Genomic DNA, 23,591 nt, shown 5'->3' on the forward strand with positions numbered 1-23,591 from the left:
CACCGTTTTCAAATAATTTATTAGGAATTTCAAACTGAAAATAAAACCTGGATAAAGAAGTTACAGATGTGGAGAGAAGAGACACCGGAGGGTGGTAACTTGCTGGCTTCGAAACACCATGTAACATCTTTTTTAAAAATTCCCCAAACAAATCAGAAAACGGAATTCCAGGGCCCTGATCCCATGGGTGGGCCCAGTGGGGTGGGGGTAAGGGTGTCACAGGAAGAGAAGGAGAGGGAAGCTAAGTCTTTCATGACTCAGCTCAAACGTGTAGAAAATTAAAAATAAAAACCAATAAAATGCAGCTTCTCTTTTATTAGGAAACATTAAAAAAAAAAAAAACCACGAACAGCCGCACATCTCAGTAACAAAGATTATTGCTTTGTGTTCTCAGGGCGAATAGGTTAAGCACCTCACACAGACAATTAACTCTCCAAAGGGGGTTTTCAGGGTGGGGACTGTGATGCAGAAGGGAGCTTAGGTCCCCAGCCTCAGACCTGGGGGGGAAGGGACATCGAGAGAAGGCGGACGATGACGGGTGGGCCTCGGCCCTGCCACGCCAGCCAGGTCACTCACTGTTCATGAAGTCAGACCCTGAGCCTCTTTTTCCTTTGAAGGGGACTCAGGAGTAAGGGGCTGCCAAGAGGCTCTGGCCATGGGACCGTCCTGGTGGGAAACTTCAGTGAGAGAATGTGGGGGTTCCCTGAGAAGCCCTTTGCTTTCCCCTAGGGTCCGCCCCTTCCCAAAGTGCCCCCTGATGCCCACTCATGGGGGGCTCAGAGCAGAAACCATGAAGGCCTGACCTAGGTAGGAGCAGGGGAGACCTTTGGAGAGTTAATTCCTTTCCAGCAGTGGCTCCGGGCAAGTGCTTCTCTTCCCTCACCCTTTCCTCCACACTGGGTTTTCAGGGTGAGCAGGCCCAAGGCTTGAGCCCTAGGGCCTGAGAGAGCGGGCCTGCCTCGGCCACAGTTGAGGCCTGCAAGCTTACAGTAACGGTGTCTGAGGAGGGGACAGAAACACGGGAGGGAGGAGACCTGTGCAGGGTGGGGCCAGGCGATGCCCTCACCCCCAAGGGGTCTTAGAGAGGGTAGGGGCTTCACCTCACAGTATTTACATATAATACAGGACGGGATGGTTCCAGGGGCTCGGCCTGGCCTACACAGCCCTGTCTCCTCTCCAGGGCTGGAGGGAGGTGGCCAGGGGCCCACACCCACATAAACATTTTGTTCTCAGCTGGTGGGGGGCACCTGGCCCCTTGCCCCCTGTGGCCTGGGGCTTCACATTCACAAACCTAGAAATAGTTTAAAAAATGGTTTCTTTAAAAAAAAAAAAAAAAGTAAAGAGAAAAGGAGGGAAAATCAGAATAAAAAACCCCGGGTTGGAGCTGCGGCCTGTAGCAGGCCCCCTCCACCCTCACTCTAGCTATGCACAAATACAAAAGCCTTCTTGGGGGGGGGGGTCCTATGGGGGCATGGCAGAGAGGGAGGGGCACAGACCCGAGACGGAAAAACCAGGGGGTGGTGGGGGGCAACCGGCTAATCCAAAATAAATAAAAGAGGGTAGGAGAGGGGCAAGGGGCACAAGGGCAGAATATGGGGAGGTTAGTAGGGGAGCCAGACGACGTCTAGGGACAGCAGGGCAGGGGCCCGGGCTGTGGGCCCATGAGTAGGGGGCAGGCAGTAGCGGTCCAGTCGCTGCGGGGGAGGGGGTGGCTGCGGCTGAGGTGTCCCTGCCCCCTTGCTGGCTCACTCGTGGTCCTCAGCTGCAGGCTGGGGCTCTGCAACACATCCGGAAGTTATTGGGGCAAGGAGGCGTCTTGCCCCTATAACTCTCTGCCCCCCCATTCTTTGGGGGCCCCAGAACGTATCCCTGTGCATAGACCTCTTTCCCTGATACCCTCTCCTGGATGATCTTTGTTCATACACTTTGAGCTTTTGGTTCCCAGTTTGAAAAGCTCTTACCCTAGATTTAGATGGCTGGAGTTATTCAAATGTCCCCTTTTCAGAGATGCCTTCTCTGAACCCCTAAAGTAGCCCCCTCACACACAATTTGGAATTATCTCGCTTGTTTACTTGATTTTTATCTGTAGAATGAGAGAGGAACCTAGTCTGTCTTACACATCCTCTTTCCTGGAATAGTGGTCAACAAATAGTTTGAATGAATGAATAAAAAAAATGAAAGGTCACTGATTCACATGGTACCCCACCATCGTGCTACACACTGAATGCTGATTGCGTGTACAGGGTTCTCTCTCTCTCTCTGTATATGTTTACATGTCAACAGTATTGTTTTAATAGTTGTAAAATATTCCATTGTATGCATATACTCGCACTCTCATTTATTTAACTACTTTCCTTTTGATGGGCAATTCAGTTATTTGCACTTCTTAAAATAAATGCCTAAAAGTGGAATCACTGGGTCAAGGGGATGAATGTTTAAAATCTGGATAAACACTGCCAGACTGCCCTTTAGAAACCCTAAACCTATTTGCACTGTTTCCCCTACACCCTCATCAATGCTGGGCATTAGGAATCTTTAAAAAAAAAATCTTTGCCTGACAGGTGGAACATGCTGCCTTGTTATTTTCATTCACATTTTTTATGTAGCAGGTTGAGCAGCTTTTCATGTTCATTGACCATTGCTGGTATGAAGGTCTGTCCGCCCAGTGGACTGTGGTTTCCATGTGGGCAGGGCCACGGTCAGTGTCCCAGACTGGGATACCCAATTCCAGCTCCCCAATGTCTCCCCCACCCCAAGGTCCCTGCCCACCTCACCTCCTGCCACCTGTCTCTCGCTTCAGTGGTACCCATTGGTGAAAGCTGTGGCAATCAAAGGGCCCTGGAAAGAGAAGAATTAGACTCCTAGATTCCTGGGGGAAGCAGAAAAGCCCAGGGGCTCCTTTTCTCCCACAGAAGACCCGAGGTGAGGCTCAGGCCCTACTCTGACCTGCCCAGACCGCTCCTACTGCAGACCCACTAAAAGATTCTTCGGAGCAGTGCCTCGGGATTTGCATATCACCAGTACTCTGGTTAAATTTGGGCCCCCGGAGCTGGAATCTAGCCTCCATGCAGGCAGAGATGGTGAGTCTCATTCGCATGCTATCCCCAGAGCCCACCCAATCAACACCTGGTACACCGAGAGCAATCCTGACATGCCCACTGAATGAATGAGGACTCCCATGTTCCCCCTGGGCAACAACACTCTCTCTCCAACCATCATCCCTCGCCTCCCTTCTGCCCAGCAGATGGACAAGGCTTTTCCCTCCTCCAACTTCAGGGTCTTCCAGGACCGGCCCACTCACCCCAAGACTGTGGCCAAAGCCGGTGCTGGGGGCGGGGCTGGCAGCGCTGATGTAACTGCTGACCCCCGAGTCCTGGTTGGCTGCTCCGTAGAGCTCAGCCATGGGGCCGGGGCTGGTGGTCCCCAGGAAGCCCCCTGTGCGGCTGGGAGTCGAACCTGGAGGGGGAGCCATCGTCCAGGGGTGAGAGCCTGGCAACCCAGAAAGAAGATGGTGATAGCCCCTGTGCCTTCAAACCTGTCCTACCCACCCTGACCTTGACCCCTCCCCTCTGCCGCAGCCCCACATCCCAGCAGGGCCTGTGGGTCCACCTCCTGGAGACCCCTCCACTTCTATCTGTCCCCACCAGCCCTTGTCATCTCTTGTCTGACCACGCAGCAGCCCCCTCCCTCACTGATCTCCAGGGCTCCCCTCTTGAACCCCTTCAAACCGTTCCCCATGCTGCAGCTGTGTACATTTTCTAAAATTCACATCACTCCACTGCTTAAAATGTTCAGCCTCTCCCCAGGACCCGGTTCCTCCTCTTCCCTATTCCCATTTCTGCCCACCACCCATGCTCCCTGGCTGCCAAGTCTTTGCACCTACTATTCCCTCTGCCAAGAACTCTTTTCCTCCTCTTTGCCTTCAAATCGGAAGTGAAGAGGCCCTTCCTCCTGGATGACTTCCGGAGAGGCCTGTGAACTCCCGACTTCCCCAAAGGAGAGTACCATCCTTCAGAAGTATTGCCTTTTTAATACCTGATGCCCCCACCAGCCTGTAATCTCTGGAGGGCAAGAGACCGTGTCAGTCTCATTCCTGGCTGGCTCGCTACGTGCTCAGTTAACATTTGTCCAGTGAATGAGTATGTAAGTCCCTCTGAGAAGGGGTGGCAGTGGCTACCTTCCCTCCCTCTAGACTTCTCTGACCACCTATACTCCTTTCCTTGCTTCCTGAACTCCAGAAGGCCTCACCTGTCCCTCGAACCACAGCTGCTGCCGCCGCTGCTGCTGCCATTGGTCCATAAGCGGTGAGAGGAATGGCTGAAAGGAAAGGTATGGACACTTCAGTGTGGTGGGTGAGGAGACAGAGGTAGATGAAGGAGGCCCCCTCTAGGTAGAGCCTCTGCAGCCTTCCCCACCACAGAGGGAACAGTGCAGCCCAGGGTCAAAGCAGAAAGAGCTCCCTCTGTGCTCTGCCCCGCAGAAAGGATGGAGAGAGGTGGGAGAGGATGGCTTCCCATCCTTCACCCCTGGACTCAAGCAGCACAGACAACCCAAAACTCATCGAGGGTGGGGGCAGGGCACCCCACCCTGAGCTGTTCTGAGTGTTGCCCACAGCTGTCCCTTCTCCAGGGAGTGCCCTTGGCCCAAAAGGGGCCACCTAGCCCAGAGGTACTGGGGAGGTTATGTCCCTCTTCCAAACCCCTGTCAGCTGGAGCCAGTGACTAATTGACGTGGCATCCAAAAAGCCAGGTCCGCTCCCTCAGGTAGAACTGACTCCGGTACAGTTCAAGCCACAGAGCTCCCTGTGCCGACCTGCGGAAGGCAGACTCCAGGGGCGGCCACACTTCTGCTTTGCTCCTTCTGCTGCCTGGCCTGCTTCCCTCGCTCCCCTTCTCCTGAGAGCATGTCCTTAATAAATCGTGTGCATGCCTCAGGGTCCCCCTAACCACCAGCAAGCCAGAAATGACCACCTCCACCCCCAAATCCCTTCAGCCCCTTTTCTCTGATCCCCTCTTCAGACACAGGGATCTTGCTATTTCCTTGTTTGCTGTCTACCTTCACCCTCCCTTCACAGCACCTAGCACCCTGCCTTGTACTCAGTAGGTGTTTAATAAATGTCAGCTGAAGGAGCAGAAGGGACCTCTGCTTAAATAACTGGCTGGAGAGTGGGGGTGGCCCGTTGGCTCAGTTGGTTAGAGCGCGGTGCTATTAACAACAAGGTTGCCAGTTTGATCCCCACGAGCCACTGTGAGTTGCCCTCCACAACTAGGTTGAAACAACTATTTGACTTGGAGCTGATGGGTCCTGGGAAAACACACTTAAAAAAATAAATACCTGGAGCACCTTTTAATGCTTAGCTCTGCCACTACAGCCCAAGAGACTACAATCCCACCTAAAGCCATGGTCTGCAGAGTTGGCATTTGCCCTGGGGAACACCAGTCTCTCATCCTAAGATGCGCCCTCTTGGGGCTGATTGGTCACCCTGACCCTGAACTGGAACTGGAACTGGAACTAGACCTGGGGCTAGGGACTGCAGAAAAATGCCCCTGAAAATCCTTGGCATGGCCATTGACTGGCCTGGTGATTCAAGTTTAAGACAGTGCAGTTCCTGCACATTAGAGGAGCCTTGCCTAAGAGCTTTACACAGTTGGCTCCTCCTCACTCAGATGTCACCTCCTCTGAGAAGCCCTCCCAGACCACCCTCACTAAGGCAGCCCCTTGCCCATAACCCTAATGCCTCACTTCATCTCTGTTTTATTTTCCTTGTGGAATTTCTCACCCTCTGAAAGTATCTTATTTACTTGTTTGTTTACTTGTCTATTGCTATCTCCCTCCACAAGAATATCAGCTCCAGGAGGGCAGAGACCTTGTCTGTCTCATTCACTGCTGTATCCCCACTGCCTGGAATAGTATCTGGCATGATAAATATCTACTGAATGCATGAAGGAGACACCCACGTTTCCGGAAGGCAAGAGGAAAGTTCAGACCCTGGATCTGCAGAGGGGACACTTCTTCCCTTAGTTCTTTGAGGGTGGGGGCTGGGCTCTGAGGTCTGTTTTTTGGTCCATTTAGGCATTTCCACAAAGGAAAGTCAGCATGGCCACCCCGAGCAGATGCTTTACCACAACTGTAAAGGGTCACTCATTTTGTATAAGTGTTTGTTTCCCTGTCTAGACTGCAAGTTCTGTGACAGCAGGCCCTGGCTCTGTCTTGTCCCCCAGGGCCTAGCAGAGTGTCTCACACAGTAGGTCCTCAACACCGAGTTCTTCAATGAGTAGAAAAGGCCCTTCATCTGTCTCCCCCATTGCTGGTCAAACCCCCACCCCGCCCACGGAAGAGTCTCTATCACCCTCATCTTCAGGACTCTCTACTCCCTCCCCTTTCTTCACCCCATGTTTCTCTTTCCCCTTCCCCACTTTGGGGGACTCCTGAGCACCCCTTGGAAGGAAGGTCTCATCTAAAGCAGCATCCATGCTCACGTCCTCCACACACGGCCAGGTTGGGGGGGAGAGTCTGGGGGTGGGGTGGGGGAGAAGCAGGTTGAACATAGAAACCCCTTGCAGCCCACCTCATCTGAGCATGTCCTTCCCCTCCCCTTGGACTTGGCCTTGCCCCCAGCTCCATAGCTGCATTGATTGGCCCAAGTGAAAGCTCCAGTTGGAGAAATGGCTCCAATGGCTAAGCACCTTCATACCACTTGCCTAGAATTCCCAAATGGGCAGCCAGAGGGCTGGATTTGCCCCTCATATAGGTCTCACTTGGCTCGTGGTGGTTTAAAAATTTTGAATTTGTTGCCAACATTTGAAAATAGTTGAAAAATTCATTTGAAAGCAAGAGCCAGGTTTCTGGCTTCTCTTGGAAAACAAGATCTTAAAATACTGGATCTGTATCCCCTCCCAGCAAGGGTCGGCTGGCAGGGATTGCAGGCATGCCCACTCCAATTTGCCCACCTGGCCCATTCTGCTCTGAGTTTGAGTCCCTGGCTTCTTCACTGCTGGGTCCCAGAGCCTACATGGCACCTGGCACACAGTAGCCACGATATAAATATCTGCCAGATGGATGAATGAGTGACTTTGCCTCCAGCTGCTGGGTGGGCTTGGCCCTACGTCCCTCGCTTAAGGGCCATGCAGCCACACAGACTGGCCAGTGCCTGGGTGGATCGCTGTATCCTCACAGCAGGAGGGCTGATGGGCAGGAGAAAAGGGTCCCACTAGCTTTCCCCGGGGAAGGTCCCTGAGTCCTTTTCTTTCTCCCCATGTGGCCTGTGAGGTATACGAAATCCGAGCGACTGACCTGTAAGCTCGGGGAGGACTGGGGCGCTCGGGAGAGGGGTCCGCTCTACACGGAATTCTAAAATGAAACGTAAAACAGCTTAGGAAGATGCAGGGAGGCCCTCGGGCATGGCCCAGAGAGGACAAATGCACCCACAGGGACACTGGGTGGGGGGACAGGCCATGCACAGGACCCAAGAGCTGGGGATGGGGAAAGCATAGTCCCCAGCAGGCAAAGGTAGGCGAGGAGACACAGACACAGAGAGGAGACACAGACAGACAGGGAGAGAAAGAGTAGGCAGAGTTGCCACCTACACCCTGGGCACAGGGCAATGCTGGAGCTACCGTTCCCAATGTTTCTTAAAAGGCTTGAAATTGCACCAAAACATTCCCCGGAATTCTCCTTTTCTCCTATTTTGGTGAAAGTGGGGGAGGGGAGGAAAAGCTAGGGAGGCAACATTGCTGAAAAGCGATGACCCTAATACAGCAGGTCAGCCTCAGGTTTGGTCCCCAGTTCCAGCATTTTCTAGTTGGGTCATCTCGGCAACTCACTCCTCCTCTCTGAGCCTGTTTCCTCACCTATGCAATGGGGATCATTAGCCCTCCCTCATGAGATTGTCGTCAGGATTAGACAACGTAATGTGTACACAGGATCCCAAGCGGTGTACAGCCCCAGAGGCAAATGATGCAAGTGTTTAGGGATCCACTAACAAATAAGACCCAAAAAGAAAAAACCGCCTTGCAAAAATTTGATATTTGATATCTCAAATATCTCAAAGAAAACAACATTGAATAGTCATCATGGGAGAGTTCAAAAATTTGTTGGGCTTCCTGCCACTTATTTGAAGGCCTAATGTTATTTTTATTTTGAATTACAAATGAGGGTGGTGACCATCATGCTTTTAAATTGTTTTTCACCATTCAGGATCTTGTGAGCCTTGAAAGGCTCAGCGTAGCTAGTGGTCATTGTACATGTGTCCAGAAAGACACAACCAACGCTGGCCCTTGGGGAGCTCCCCACTGCCCCACCACAAGCCTGGTGCCCTCTTTGGTGGAAGTGGCAACCCTAGAGTGGGGTGGGGAGGAGAGAAAGACAGGAGGCAGGCAGGGATTGGCCTGGGCCTGGGAGAGAACGGTGCCATGCAGGGCCATGCTGGAGCCCCCATCCCCAGCTTCTAGGAAAAGGGTGAGGAGGGGATGGGTGGGGAGAGGCGCTCCTTCCTCAGTCATGCCCTTCCTTCCAAGCCTCCAGCAGGCAGACTCCCCCCAGCCATGCACCCCCCCACACACACCGCCCTGAGGAGTCAGACTGCCCAGGAACGGGGGACATGCTGGCAGCAGAGACACTGAGCAGGACTTACCGGGGAACTGGTAGGTGTAGCCAGGGGCGAGGCCTGTGTAACTCCGGCTGGCGTAGGTCGTGGCTTGGAAACCGGGGTAACCTGATGGGGCAAAAGGGCTAGTGTCAGATGCCTCGCCTACAGCATGGACCCTGATCAGTGCGAGGGCTCTGAGCCTCTCATTTCCCTCCCCAGCTTGTAACACAAGTAACAGTCAGTTACACGTACCAAATGCCTTCCATATGCCACGCCCTGTGCTAAGTCCACCGCGCAGTTTATTTTCTCCTTAAACCTCACGAGAACCCTAAGCAATAGTTACTATTCGGAGCCCCATTATAGAGATAAGGAAACTAAGGCTCAGAGAGATAACACTTACTGGCTGAGAATAATCCAAACCCTTACCAAGGCCCTTCGTGCTCTGGTTCCTGCCTCCATCCCAACCTCATCTACACTCTGCCCCAGGTCACTCTGCTCCAGCCACACTGACTACCCTGCTGTTTCCTAAATTCACCAAGCTCCGTCCCACGTCAGGGCCTTTGCATATGTTGTTCCCTCTGCCTGGAACACTCATCTCCCCAGGTTTTCACGTGACTGGGTCCTTTTCATCGTGCAAGTGTCAGCTCAAATGCCCTCCTCAGAGAGACCACGCCACAAAAGTCTTTCCTCTTATTAGTTACAATATTTATCGTATCGCCCTGGTTTTTCCCTTTCATAGCCCTGATGATCATTATCTGAATTTATTTCAGGATTTCTTTTAGAGTTGATTTTCTGTTTTCCCCATCTTTTATTTCTGCATCTCCAGCACCAGCATGGTACCTGCTACTTAGCATGCACCTAATAAATATTTGCAGCTATGAAAGAAAACTCATGTAGTGAGCAATAATGTTGTAAATGGGGTTCAAATTCAGATCTGACTGGCTCCAAGTCTCTTAACCACCATTCTAACTACATGTTAGGAAACTTCTCTTTTCTTTCTTTCTTTCTTCTTTCTTTCTTCCGTTCTTTTTCTTTTTTTACTCTTTAAATGGGGTGAAAAATGAATCATCTTGAAAAGAAAACTTTCTCAATGTTTCAGATCAAAGGAGGCTAAAGAGACAGGACAACCAAATGCAAGACCTGATTCTAGCCTAGATTTTGTTCTGCAGGGCAAAAATATGCTATAAAGAATATTACTGGGTCAACTGATAAAGTCAGAAAATAGATTAGATTAAAATAGTTTATCAATATAAATGTATAAAGTGGATCATTATGTGGTTTCGTGAAAGAATATCTCCAATTTTAGGAAATATACAATGAAGTATTTAAGGGTAAAGGGCCATAATGCATATAATTTACCCTCAAATAATCCAGGGAAAAATCACTAGCGTGTGTGTTCACATGTACGTACGTATACACACACACACACACACACAAACATATACACAGAGAGAGAACATGCTAAAGCAAATGGGGTATAATGTTAACAATAGGTGAATCTGGTAAAGGGGATATGAATGTTGTTTGTGCTACTTTATTTTTTCACCCTTCTGAAAGTTCGAAATTACTTCCAAATTAAAAATTAAAACAAAAACTTCAAGAGAAGACTGTGCTCCATTTAGAGGGTGCCGTCCTCACCCATCCTATCTGTGATCCCAAATCCTCACCCTCTAGCCCACACCATGCCCCCTCCTCTGAATTCCCAGAGCACCCTCCCCCATCCCTTGCGATAAAGACCCCTTGTCGTATGTTCTCTTTCTGTGTTCACACATCTTGTCTCTCCAGGGATAAACTTCCTGTGGGCCCAGCTCAGATTTTCCATCCAGTCGTGGGCCCCAAGTGTTGCTGACCCCTCCTCAAGTTCCAAGGCTCATGGCAGCCTTCATCTCGTCCAGGGGGCCTCCCTGACACCCCGATGGGTTAGGTGCCTCCTTGAATCCACTCTGTGGTGATTCGAGCCTCCAATCACTCTGTGGTGACATTGACCATTTGTTCCTGTCTCCCACTTGACGGGGAACTCCATGAGGGCAGGTGGTGCCTCTCAGAAGCTGCTCAATCAATGTCAGTTGAATGAACAAAAAGCAGCTGCCTTCTTTTTTGCCTTCCCAAACATCTTTGGATCTTTGTAAATGCTGTTCCCTCTGCCTAGCACACTTTTCCTTTCCCTTCTCCCCTGCCTTCCCATAACTAGCTCCTACTCAACCCGCAGACTCAGCTTAAAAGTAACTTCTTTTCCGGCTTCTCTAAGTCTTGGTCAAATTCCCTGTGACCCATGCTCCCTTGGTACACTTTTCCATCCCAAACCTATTTATTTATGTTCTTACTTATTTGTTTCCCCTGCCAGACTACAAAGGTCCAAGGAAAGTCACTGCCGTACTTCCCAGGATAGTGCCTGGCATCATAGTTGCTCAATAACTATTTACTGGATGGATGAATGGACGAACAAATAAAGGGATGAACAGAAGGACCAATTAATAAGGAGCAGCTGGACCATTCTTCTGGCCACCGCCAGAGGGCAGTATCCCACAACAAAACTGCCCCACTTTTGGTAGGCCTGCCAGACCTGAGATCCTCGTCTGCACTCCCACCCAATGACTCAGACAGGAGGGCAGACCACAGAAGAGATGCAACACCCACGCAGCCCCTGGCAGCCTCTGGAGCAGTTCCAGGCAGGAAGAAGCCACAGGTGCAGGCCTGGCACATACCCAGCATGCCGATGCCCAGCATGAAAGCGTCCATTCCGTAGGGCATGACTCGAGACCTCCCCCGGGCCGAACCCGTTGGCGACATCACCTCTTTTGGCTGAGCTTTCTTACATTCCACCTGCAATGAGACCTGGCGGTCAGTCCCTCCTACAATCCCTCCTGTTTGTCCCCCCCACGGACGCTCCTGTTTCCTGGCTGGCCATTTTAGTTTTAATTTCATAGTTACCATTTATGGAGCCCTCACTATGTGTTAAGCGCTGTGTGAGTGCAAACTACTGCTTTGCATGCAATAGGTCATGAATGCTGACACCGCTCCTATGAGGGAGGTACTATGGCTACTCACGTTTTACAGATGAGGAAACTGAGGCTGAGAGGGGACGTCATCTGCCCAATGACTACACTAGCAAGTGGCGGAGTGAGGTTTCAACCTGTGCTTTTTAACCACCATGGGTTAAAAAGCCTTCCTGTCCAGATTTTCAGGGGGTAGGAGAACTGGCTCTGTCCCACTAACTGTGAGGCCCCACTGCCTGCCTGTAGAACCCCCAAGCGTGTGCCTGGCTGGCTCAACCTGGAACCCCCGTCTCCCTGGGTACCTCCACCCCATCCAACCCCAGCTCACCATTTTGTTGTTGATTTCATGGAAGTGGATTTCACACACTTTCTCCACGATGTCTTCGCTCTCAAACGTGACAAAACCGAACCCTAGTGGGCAAAGGCAGGGCCAAAACAGGGCTCATGGTCAAAACCCAGCGCCGAGTCATACCAACCACCACTCCTCTCTCGCAGGCTAGTGTCTGAGAGTTAACGAAAGGCTCTGCCCACAGCCAAGAAACCTCTCAACTAGTGTCTGAGACAGGGTTTCTAGCTCCAAATTACAGATGTGAAAACCAGGGCTCAGAGAAGTGAAGCGACTTGGTCAAGATCACACAGCAACTTAGAAAGTGGCAGAGCTGTGAGGAAATTACACTCTACGTGCCCTTTCTCTTCCTCAGATGCTTTCCAAAGAGGGAAGAAAGAACACACACAAACACTGATTTTAACTTACACAAAGTTGTATACACCCAAACATATGTTTGTACACACACACTCATACACGTATCGGTAGACATGCACGTACCTATGTATCACACAGATACTCACCGGTGCTCACAAAAACAGAAAGAGCCCTGCATACATGTACAGTCACCCTGACACACCAGACATACACAAATATTCAGATACTGACACCCTCACATGCAGATGCACACACACACATACCACACACACAATAGCACATACTCCAATCCCAGAACAGGCTGATAGGCCCAAAGGCCTGAAGCAACTGGAGAAAAACCCCGCCTCTTCCCGGGTGTGCCCCAGGGACTGGAATGGGATTCTCAGAAGGCAAGGCCCTTGGGAGAAAAACAACCAGGCAGTGAGTGTGAACACTGTGGCCCACATGCTCACAGGTTCAGGGGCAAGGGGGCTGGGCTCAGCGCTCAGCCCAAGGGTGGGGGTGAAGGGCAGTGGTAGGAGCAGACTGCCTGGGGCTGCAAGTCAGCCTGACCCTGGGGCAGCCTGGCCTGAGCTCTGGTTACCAGGGACAAGGTAAGCGCCTGCAGAGACACTGGCTGGGCAGACATGGTGGGATGGTGGGGGCTGGGTAGGGGTGGAGGGCTCAGTTGGGGGGGCGGGGGTGAGTCCGCTCCTCTGCTCCTCTCGGGTGTCTGCAATTCTGCAAGTTTCTAGCACAGGAAACGCGGCGGGACAAAAGCCTTCTGTAAGGCCAGGCCCTGGAGAGGATGCAGATCCTCAGGGATAGGATGTCAGGAGGAGAGATGAAAGGGCAGCTGTGACCTGCAGCCCCCTGGCTGACCACAGGCCCCCAGCCCAGCCTGAAAAGGGGGAGGAGGCCACACCCACCTCGGTGCCTGTTGGTGGTTTTGTCAAACATCAGCATGGCATCATCCACCTGAAATAAAACAGAGCCATTTTGTTGTTGGAGGACCCACCAGATACCCGGGGACCCATCACAACCCAGGAGCAGGGGCCCCCACACCCACTCCCCTATTACCCAGTCCAGACTTTATCTTAAACCTGTTCCCCATGCTGGGGACAACTTTTCATCTGCAACCCCAACTAGATGCCACAGTAACCCCCATTCAACCACCAGATTCTCAGTGGACCAGCCTGCAAATATTAAGTGCCAAATATGTGCTTGGCACTTTGCCCCATCATCCTCTCCACATTCCCTGCATAGCAGAATCCTCATTTTGTAGAAAAAGAAATGGGCTCAGAGAGGTGAAGTCACCTGCCCAGGGTCACACAGCAACTCCTAGACCAAGTCTGGGAGGAGGAGGCACTGAGTAGGCACTAGAGGAGGAAATACAGGAGCAAGATATGAGATGGAGAAACAAAAGCCTCTTCCCTTTTTGCAAAAGGCCAGGAGGACAGCAGCCACCCCAGCCAGTCTTGACTCCCTCTGCTGGTACAGATCTTTTCCTCTAATTGAAGTTTCCTTTTGCTAGAGGCTGTAATTAAAGCAAGTAGAGTTCAGTGCCTGAGCTGCTTGCCTCCCACTGACTGGGGGAGGGGATAGCGGCTGAGGAAGGATGAGGGTCTACATTATCCCCCTTCCCCTGAAACCCAGACTTCTCTTCTTGCTACTCCTTCAAAGCATCTGCATGAATACATCGACGGCCAAAGGCCTTAGCTTCCTTCCCTAGTTCCATCTCCTTCTCTTTGACTACATCTGGTGAGTCCTCTTTGCCCTCTTAATTCTTCAGCCAATGTCAGCTATCTCATGGGGTTAAGCTAAGGTCTAATTCATCCTCGGTGAATAATACCCCGATACCCTCCATCGCACTCCAGATGCCAACCCTCCCACAAATGTTCAGACACCCAAGGGATGAAGGTAAACTTCCCGAGGCCATGGGACACAGCTTCTCCCCTACTCTCCTTCACTCTCTTTCCAGGCCCGTCATCTGCCTCTTTGAAGAAAAGGGCAAACCCCAAACAGGGTGGTCCTCTAGCTCTCCTTAGGTGCCAAGCTGCTCCGGGCCTCTGACTTCCCCCAGGGAGAACCAGGACCCCACTGAGTCAGGAGGCAGCAGGGTCCCTGGAGAATCTGAAGGAAATGACAGCTCCCACCCAAGGAGCTTCCTGCCCCAGGGCTGAAGGGGAGTGTCACTTTCGCTCCCATTTATGGAACCATTCTGAGTCCCAATCCCCAATCAGCTTGACTGTCCAAACTAGACGTACACTCAGGCTTAGCACATCTTCCCCACGCCTTTAACCAACGGAAAAGTGCTACTCAGAAAGGAGGGTTGTGATAAAAGCAGACTTTGACTTGGAATCCTAGGTCCCACATTTGCTGGTGGGTAGCCCTGGGCAAGTGGCTCTGGGTCTCCATGACTCAGGTTCCTCATCTGTAAAATGGATGTGCGAGTGTCTTATAGGGAGGAGTTAAATGAGATCGTGCACGTAATACTCTTAACTCACGGTCCCTGGGATACAGTAAGTGCTTAATAAATAATGACTATTATTTTTATTACCTTATTATGGAGGGGATGGCCCACAGTCACATGGGGGAGAGAGGCAAAGCTGGAGAGAGAGCAGCCCAACACTGGCTTTCAAGGATCCACCAGGACACTGTGCCTGTATCAGCTATGACCATGACCAACCAACCTATTGAGCACCCTGACTTGGGCTCAATAATTATTTTTCTGAACCAACGAATGAATGAATAAACTAAGAATTAGCCACACCCTCCTCCCTCTCCTACAGCTTTGACCCACAAACTGATTCAGCTCAAATCTACAGCCCTTCTGCTTTCCTCTACCCAGCCTTTCAATTCCACCATCCCTGGCCCCTCAGACCCTTCAACCTGGGCCCTGGCTGGACAGGACCCTAGTGGGGCAGGGGGACTGAGGCCAGGACAGGAAGCAAGGAAAGTGGCCTGGGGTCCAGGAGACCCCACCAGTGTCCCCTCCTGGGGCCAGCTGAGGAGAGGGAGGCTCCCAGCCCGGTGTCCTTAATAGGCTTTGGTCTCCATGGGAACCCTAGGGCAGGGGGGCTCCGGCGGGGGGAGGGGAGGCGGCCGAGGCCTGCTGACCAGTGGGAGCCGCCAAGTTCGGCAGCCGCTAAGCCTGAGTGGCAGCCATGGCGGCTGACCATTGTTCCCCCCTCGGCGGCGGCCCCTCGATCCGGGCGGGGGGCCCCCCGCCGCGGGGCCCTTGGCATTCCCGGCTGTCCCCCTCGCTCCCTGGCAGCCTATTCTCCGGCTCCCCCTGGCCTCCCCGGGCCGGTTTCACATGCCAACGCCGATTTAGGCCCGAACAAAAGACGCGGCCGCTGACGGCTTCTCCTGGGGCCCGGTTGCTATGGCAACTCCGGCCCCGGGGGCAGGCGGCCTCCAATCACAGCTGCTGGATCAGATTAGTGCGAGCTCTAATGCTCGGCGTTCAGACACAAAGACACCCCGCCGGAGTGAGCGGGGCCTGCTGCTTCCCAGGGGCGCCCTTCCCTCTGGGGCCCAGGCCACCGACCTGCCCTCTGTCCTGGACCCGGGTCCCCACGGAGGCGCCTGAGCCTCGGCCTCTGGCCTCAACGCCGCCAGCATCCGCTAGCTAGGGGACCTCCCACCCTCTCCCCTAGAAAGGGGGCTGGAAACCCACCCAGTCGCCAGCTCACATCCTATTTCCCAAGCCACCTTTTTTGCCCTTTGCCTAACAGGGAACTGGAAATGCCTTGATGGGAAAGTAGAGATCCAGCCTGTAGCCTGTTTCATGAAGGAGTGGACCAGGGACCCCAGCATTAAGCACAACAGCCCTATTTCACCCCCAGATTAAAATTTGGTCCTCTGCCATCTCTCCCTGGGACCTTGACGCTGAAATTGCTCACCTTTCTGGGGACATCCTATTTTCTGATGACACCATATCTCCTACTTTGCAGATTAAACAGGCCCCAAATTAAAGCTGGATGCACCTCAAAGCTGAGGGCCAATCCTCTGAGTCTGATCTTCAGCCCCCCGAAATAGCTCGGAATCAGCACAGGCCACCAACCACAATCCCGAGCTCCTGCCCTAAGCTCCCACCTGTGCAAGCAGGGTGCTGAGTGCGACTGGGGCTCATCTTTATTGCCCCCTTATCATCCGCACCCGGAAGGAGTGGGGGAAGGTGCAACAGCCCATGGCCTGGACAGGTGCAAACTCCCAAGAGGCCAAGGGGTGACTGGATTGAACTGGCTATGAGAGAGCAGCCTCCCTGGGGAGAATGAAGATAAGCAAGAGAAAAACACAGGGGAAGGGCAACAACAGAGACAGCTACTGTGTGGCTTCTGTCCCTGGGGATGTGTCCAGAGTCTGAAGCCCACAGATAGCCCAGGAGCCTGAACGGTGGGTTGGCCTGGCCTCACCCACAGAAGGACCCAACCCCCTTTTCTTCACCTTTTGCAGGAATTGGAATGACCTGGACTCCTCTTGCTACTGACCAATTCTACAGACCTGTCACCCCTTCAGCAAGCACCCCCAGATTTGACCCACCTTCCCGAACTGCTCAAAATATTGCTTCACGTCCTCCACCGTGGTGTTCACTGATAGCCCCCCCACAAAGATCTTCTTCGTTCGAGTCACCATCTGTTAGGAGGAGGGAATAAGAAAGTGGGCATCTGAGTCCTGTGGCCTACTGCCACCAGCAGGGGCTCGAGACCTCCTGCCAGGGCGCCAGCTGACAAGCTCTCTGTGGCCCCAGCTACTCAGAAGGCCCCTCCTGAGCTCCCCTTTGGACACCCGCCTCCTGTCATGGGCAGCTGTGCACCCCAAACCCTGGCTGGCTGGAGTGTGCCTCTCCCCTGCCTCCCTCCCTGGGGTCTGTGTGGGGAAAATGACTTCCCTAAAGACCCACACAGAGAGAGGCGTGGGCTAGTAACCCAAGCATACAGCTTAACTTAGAGACCCCACCACCGCCCCCTCCCAGAGAGGCCAAGGCCCATCACAGGATGCCCCTGAACTCCACACTGACATTTTCCTCATCAACCTCCTCTCAACTCAACCACTGGTAGCCCCGTGGCCCCAGCCCTGTTTTAGGAAGAACACATGGTCCTAATTACCCCAGGAGCGCATGGCTAATCCACAGGCAATTCCCAGCCCCATCCTAACACTAAAGCACCTTCTGTCACCAAACTGCTTAATGGAATTAACCCAATTCCGACCATGTGCTCCCTAGTGCGGCTTCCTTCGAATACCTGCTCCATAATTGCTTTCAGGCCCTCTGCTGGACCCTTACAGAGATGTCCCTTTCCTGTCTCCTGAAAGTTGCCCTTCTCCCTTCACTGTGGCAGGAGCTGGGCGCCATGGCTCAAAATCCTAAGGCATCCTAGTTTCCACCAACCCCCTTGCAAAGAGGAAACTAAGATCTCCTGGAGAGGGACCTAGTCCTAGGACACATGATAAGTCAGCAGACACAAGAGTCCTGCTCCTTGTACTCTAATCAGCCTTCCTGTCTGTCCCCTATATGCGACTGCTTAAAAATTAAGATTTGCCATGAGGCCTGGAATAGAATCTGGGCCCCTCCCCTGGGCCAATAGTTTTGAGTGCTATATAGCTCAACTGCTCAGAAATCTGTTTTCCGCATACCCACAAAAACTCGCCACTGCCCAGGGAGAGAGAGCACTTGGGAGAGCAGCTCCAGTCACCCAAGTTGAAAGACAACAGGTGACAGACTCCATGGTGCCTTCCCCCTCTTCAAACACATCACATCCAAGAGGTAGGAGAGTGACTGGGGTCAGAGGTAGCCCCCTGGCCTGATTCTAGCTCAGCCTCAGGGGGTAAGCCTGTCCTGGGTTTCACCCCCAAAGTCGCTGGGCACAGAGGCTGTGATCTCTGAGGTCAGAATTTGACTCAGGGTCCAAACCATACTGGCTTCAAATACAGGACAATGGGTCCCCTGAGAGGTTCCCCTTCTCCCAACACATGCAGCCCCTCCCCAGTCCATCCCAGAGCAGATGGAAAGATGATGCATGGTATCTTCAATCCACAGAGCGAGGATATCAAGAATTCTCCTTCCTCCCATCCCAGTCCACAGAGGTTCCAGAAGCATCTTTCATAGAAAGGAATGCTGGGAATATCACTGCCCTCAGTAACAGAGGTCCTCTCAGACACAGACACACCTACCTTAGGCTGTGCTCTCCGAGGAAAGGCCACCTTGGGATCAATCTGAAAGAGAAGGGAGATGTAGAAGGGGCCTTGATTATCACACTTCAGATGGGTGACTATACAGCTTTCAGCCCTGAGGACATCTCTTATCCCAGGACACAGACAGAGGTGACACACAAGTGACAGAAACCCCCACAGCCTCTAGCAAGAAAGTGTAGTGGTTAACCGTTTAGGCCATAGAGCCAGGCTGCTGGGTTTGAATCCCACTTACACTGCTTCTCAGCTGTGAGACCTTAGGCAAGTTAAGCTGTCTGAGCCTCAGGGTCAAGCTCACCTGCAAAATGGGCAAATAGTAACATCCACCTCAAAGAGTCATCTGCAGATTATTGGAGATAATGCTTACAAAGCACTTGGCATGGTGTCTAGCTCACAGCAAGAACCCAAAAAAGTAAGCAAAGTCTTATTCCTTTAAGCACCAGGTATATCGAGGGCCTTCCCAGCTTAACCTACTTCACACAGATAACCTGTCTAGGTGAGGCATGCAATCCAGACTTTTGAAGTCTTGCGAATGGAAACTCTTTGCTTCAAGATAAGAATGCATAAACTACCAGGAATGGACTCAGTTCTGTTTCCCCGATATTATCGACATCTAACAGCCCTCCTTGACGGTGCAAACAGCTTCCTGAGAACGCAGCTAGGTTTGAGGCGAAGCAGAGCCCAGGCTCTGGTGACATGCAGGGGCATGGGACTTGGACTCAGAAACTCTGGGCCCCTGGCCAAACCTATGATCTTGGGACCTCGCCTGGTCCCTCTGAACCTCAGTTCCCTCATCTGCAAAGTGGGGACAATCACACCCATTTTTCCCAGGGGCAGCTGGGGGGAATCAAATGAGATAATGCGGGTGAAAGCAGTCCTTTGTGAACTGCCCTTCATTGCACAAACAAAGGTGTTATTACCAGCAGGCCACCTTTGCCCTTGGCTGTGAAAACTGAGGGGAAAAGCAACATGCACCTGGGTACTCCCGAGTACTCTACCTGTACTTAGAAATAACAAAAGCCATGAGACACTGTGATCAATGCACGGGCTATGAGGGCCGGTCATTCCAGAGTTTCTTGCCACCCACATGGGTGGACACCAGTCAGAAATTGACCAGCCAATCCCAGGCAAGATCTATCTTTTCCCAAAGTTCCTTCCGTTCAAAAACTCAGCCTCGTTCATTCTACTCAACCGGCTCTGGCTCCTCTCTGCCTGAATGGCATGAACCAGGGACCAGCTTCCTATAAGCGCCCCCAGTAGAATTTGGCCACAGAGAAGGAACCTCCAAAATCCACGCAAGGGCAGTGTCTTCTCTCTCCCAAAGTCCCCCCAGGCCCCAGAGAAAATCACAGCTGACCATTTTCCTTGTCTGAAGGTGTGATTTTGTACATCTATGGACATTTTCGTCCTTCTGTTTCTCCTGAAGCATCCTCCCCAGCTACCAAAACACAACTCAGATAGTACCCCTGCACAGACACTGATGAGGAGACGGTACCCAAGCCAGGTCCCACAGACCCACACACACCCATCCCTGACACGCCCCACCTCCACTCTGACTCACAGCTGGCAACATAAGTAAAACCCAACAAATAAATAAAAGGTGAAAGAACCCAAAATAGACTCCCCACAATAAACCTCCCTCCCATCCTCCCTCTCCCAGGCCAGAGAAGGCCAAACACAAAGCCCTTGCCCTTGAGTCCCCAAGCTCGGAAGGATGCTCATCTCACCCTCCTTTCTCCCCTCTCTTCCCTTTATCAATCTTCCATTCCCCACGCCAGCCCCAGCCCCAGCCCTTAAATCTCAGCTTCCTGAGCGCTGCAGAAGCCATCAGTGCATTCTGAGGACAGGGGATGGTAGGAGAACAGGCAGCTTGATGGCAGATAATCACCAAAAAACAATAGGCCACTGTCTCTCCATTCCCAGCTTGGGTCACTCAGTCTGAGCCAAGAAGATCCTTTCAGAGCCGGCAAAGTTGAGGCCTGGCCTCATTTGCTCATTACTGGGAGCAGGAGTGGGAGCCACTGGGCAGAGATAACAGGAGCTGGGGACAGGCGGTAATTTAACAAATTCTTGGGCACAACCAGCTATTGTTGCAGGTAAACAGGAGCCAGGGACTGACCCAAGCAGGGAGGCCCAGGGCTGGAGGAGAGTGGGGGAGTGTGGAGAGAGATCACACTGTCCTGGGCCCTTGGCAGATGGTCACCCCCATCGCTGGTCACCCCCATCACAGAATAACCCCTGACTTTCTCCTTTTCCCTGTTTCCTTGAGCCCCAGCCTGAGCCAGCGCCCCCTACAGGGCCCAAGACACTGGGGAGTGGTGGGACAACAGCAAAATGTTCCAGGAGTTTGAATGCCAAACAAGCACCTAAGATCTAGTCCTCAGAAGGGTTGTTTTCAGGCAAGCTAGCTCCCTTCTCATAAACCCCTTCACGGGCAAAGCAGGTCTGGGTCTTCCACACAAAGCAAGGAGCACATTGACCAAAAGTCAGGGGAGGGAAGAATGGAGGGAGGGGGATTCAATGGTGCTTTGCCATTGGTTTGGAATGGGGTGGGGGTGTCGCAGAGCCAAATACTAGTTACAGTTCAGAGAAGCCACGGGGTGGGTCACTGCAGCTCTGACTCACCCAATTTGGGTTAGGGGAGGGACCTAGCCCCACCCCAAGCTCCTCTCTGAGGCTTTAAGATTAGTAGGAGGGGGTGGTAGCTGCTTCTTCCCTCGCCAATACCGGAGGGGTTGGGAGATGTAGCATCTCATGGCAGGCCTGGGTTTTTTCTCCTCCCTCTCCCCTCAACTCTGGTGACAAAGTTTCAGAGCCTGGCAGCCGTTCTACTCAGAAAACTCCCCTCTTCCTTAAAGACCCCATACAACTGTCCCCTGGGGAGAGTCCTGACCCTCTCCTCCGGCGGCCTCCCTCTCCCAAAGGACCCCCGAAGCCCCGAGGGCCACTCACTGTTTTGGAGTCGAGCTCGTGCCGCGATTGCGCCAGCACTTTATCCACCCCCGCCTGGTCCATGAAAGTGACGAAGCCGAAACCCCTGCGCGCCGTAGTGAGGGAGAGGCAGATGGTTACAAGGCAGTGAGTGGCGGTGGAGGGGGGCGAGCCGGGAGCAGGAGGAGGGGGTGAGGGGCTCACCTGGATCTCTTGGTCAGGGGGTCCCGCATCACCAGACACTCCTTCACCTCCCCGAACTGGCCGAAGTATTCGCGCAGCCCTTCTGTAACCACACACCCGCCTTCGGACCAGCCCGGGCCCCGCGCCCTTCCCCCTCTCCGCCGTCCTTTGCCCCCGGTGACCCCGGCGCGGCCCGTCCGCCCCCGCGCCAAGCAGCCTGAGCGTTCTCCAGTTTGCCCCCCCACCTCCAGCCCTCACCCGACTCCCGAGGAGCCTCCTGGCGCCCACGGGGGCCCCAGAAAGCCGAGGGCCGAGCTGGGCTGGAGGGGGGACGGCTCCGGCCGGGTTCCCGCCGCTCCGGGAGCCGCCTCACAAAAGTTTGAGCCGCAGGTGCGAGCGGAGTTCGCGCTGCCGCCGGCGGGTCCCGGGGGCCCAGCCCACCCCCCGATGCCCCCCTGAACCCCTCATCTCCTCCCCTCCACCCGCTGGGCCGTGCGCGCTTCCCGATCGCCCAGAGCTCTCGGGGTCCCCGGGCGAGGCGCGAAAGAGAGCGCGGGGGCGCCCGGGGTCAGCAGGGCGCAGGGCCCGGCTGGGGTGTCCGGTTCCGGGGCGCCAAAGGGTCCGGGGTGCCCTGCCGAGCCGGCGGGCGCTCCCGGGCTCGCTCACCCTGCGTAGTCTGCCAACTGAGTCCCCCGATGAACATCTTGCTGCGGGAGGAGGAGAGACACAAAGGGCCCGCGTGAGCGCCGGGCGGCGGGGCGCAGGGGGCGCGGGCCCGGGCCCCGGGGAGGCCCGGCCCGACCCGGATCGGCCATGTTGGCGGGGCCGGGGCAAGCGCGGGCCGGGCAGGCCGGGCCGGGCTGGGCCGGGCCGTACCAGGGGTCGTGCGGCGAGTCCGGGGAGGCGAGGCCGGGCTGGGGCGCGTCAGTCTCCATCGGGAGCCGCGGGCGGCGCGGGCAGCGGAGCGGCGGCGGCGGCGGCGGCGGCAGCGCTCGGCGCGGGGCAGATGAGGAGCGCGGCGAAGGGGGCCGGACGGACAGGCCATGCTGCCCCCTCCCCCGACCCCGCTCGGGCGGGCGGGCGGGGACGGCCGAGGGGAGGGCCCGCCGGGGGCCGACCTGCCGGCTCCTCCCCCCGCCGCCCCGCGCGCATAAAGCCCCGCGCTTGCCGGCGCGTCCGGGCGCCCGCGGAGGCGGCGGCGCCCGGATCCCGCTCCCGCCGGGCTCACGGGTACCCGAGGGCGAGAGAGACCCCGAATCCCGACGCGGTCCGGGACCTGGGCGCGGCCGCACCCCCCACCCACCCCAGCGCGGGGGCCGGGCCGCGGGAACGCCCTCCCGGGACGAAGCGCTTCCCGGTGCCTTCAAGGTAGCTCGGTTCCGGATCGGGGACCCCCCCAGTCCTCCCTCTCAGGCCCCCACTATCCAGAATCTAAGAGATCCCCAATCTCCCTGGGTCGGGAGGGAGATAGCCCCAGTGGCCCCCAATCCCTTCGCGGTTCTAGCTGGTGAGAATCCCTCCATTCCCCCAGTCCGAGCGAGAAGCCGCCCTCTGAGCCGCGAATTTCCTCCGAACCTAATTTAGGGTTCCCCCTCAGCGGCCCTCAGTCCATTTCCAGTGTCCCATATCCCCCATATCCAATTTGGGGAACCCTCTCAGTGCCTCGCGTCTCGAGTGAGGAGCCTCCATCAGCACCCCAGTAGAAACCGTATCAGTTTGGGGACAATCCCTCCTCAGCCCTTGCTCTCCCGAGTGAGAATCTCCCTCAGCTCCCCCAAATCCCTTCCGTTCACAGAAGCCCCCCTGCCCCAAGCCCGTGTTCCTAGTTTGCCGCCACCACCCCCCCCCCAGTATAAGGAGTACCCACTCTTTCACTCCCTGGCTCTTATCAGCCCCCCACTGCTGTCTGACTGGTTCCAGCCGTTCACCGCCTCCTCCCCACCCAGGCTGGGGTAGGGGGTCAGTGCCTCTTAGAGCCTACCGTTTCCAGTTTAGGAGCCTGATGGCTCAGCTGTTC

At 54.2% G+C, this 23,591-nt stretch overlaps 1 protein-coding gene and 1 long non-coding RNA gene across 7 annotated transcripts in view; one reads left to right on the forward strand and one right to left on the reverse strand.

Moving 5' to 3' along the window:
- MSI1 (musashi RNA binding protein 1) lies at positions 1–22,566 on the reverse strand. 4 transcript variants are annotated; one of them, XM_033098387.1, is made up of 15 exons: positions 22,451–22,566; positions 22,241–22,281; positions 21,596–21,677; positions 21,413–21,497; positions 18,443–18,484; positions 16,814–16,906; positions 13,195–13,243; positions 11,912–11,994; positions 11,293–11,410; positions 8,633–8,713; positions 7,294–7,350; positions 4,249–4,317; positions 3,302–3,456; positions 2,775–2,838; positions 1–1,777 (listed from the first exon to the last, which is right to left on the reverse strand). In XM_033098387.1, exons 1-14 carry the CDS (start codon positions 22,507–22,509, stop codon positions 2,797–2,799), a joined length of 1,056 nt encoding a protein of 351 aa, XP_032954278.1. In that variant the 5' UTR covers positions 22,510–22,566; the 3' UTR covers positions 1–1,777; positions 2,775–2,796. The 4 variants fall into 4 exon arrangements, with proteins under 4 accessions (XP_032954278.1, XP_032954277.1, XP_032954280.1 ...); XM_033098386.1 differs by having other exon boundaries at positions 3,302–3,489; XM_033098389.1 differs by lacking the exon at positions 7,294–7,350.
- LOC117017781 (uncharacterized) overlaps positions 22,188–23,591 on the forward strand; it is a 12,531-nt gene continuing 11,127 nt past the window's right edge. For 2 of the 3 annotated variants that reach the window (XR_004422124.1, XR_004422125.1), the window contains exon 1: positions 22,750–22,942. This is a non-coding gene — a long non-coding RNA (uncharacterized LOC117017781). Of the gene's footprint in view, positions 22,314–22,749; positions 22,943–23,591 lie in introns of those variants that run through there. The other variant, XR_004422126.1, reaches the window with a different exon arrangement.

The sequence above is a fragment of the Rhinolophus ferrumequinum genome, chromosome 25, assembly GCF_004115265.2.
Source record: "Rhinolophus ferrumequinum isolate MPI-CBG mRhiFer1 chromosome 25, mRhiFer1_v1.p, whole genome shotgun sequence".
Lineage (NCBI taxonomy): Eukaryota > Metazoa > Chordata > Mammalia > Chiroptera > Rhinolophidae > Rhinolophus > Rhinolophus ferrumequinum.

Bases quoted from the DNA above. Each gene is read 5' to 3' on its own strand.
- MSI1 (XM_033098386.1), bottom strand. From the start codon at position 22,509: ATGGAGACTGACGCGCCCCAGCCCGGCCTCGCCTCCCCGGACTCGCCG. The intron at 16,907-18,442 runs GTAGGTGTGTCT...TCCTCCTAACAG, and splicing joins CTCGGAGAGCACAGCCTAAG to ATGGTGACTCGAACGAAGAA. The intron at 11,995-13,194 runs GTGGGTGTGGCC...TTTGCCCACTAG, and splicing joins AACCACCAACAGGCACCGAG to GGTTCGGTTTTGTCACGTTT.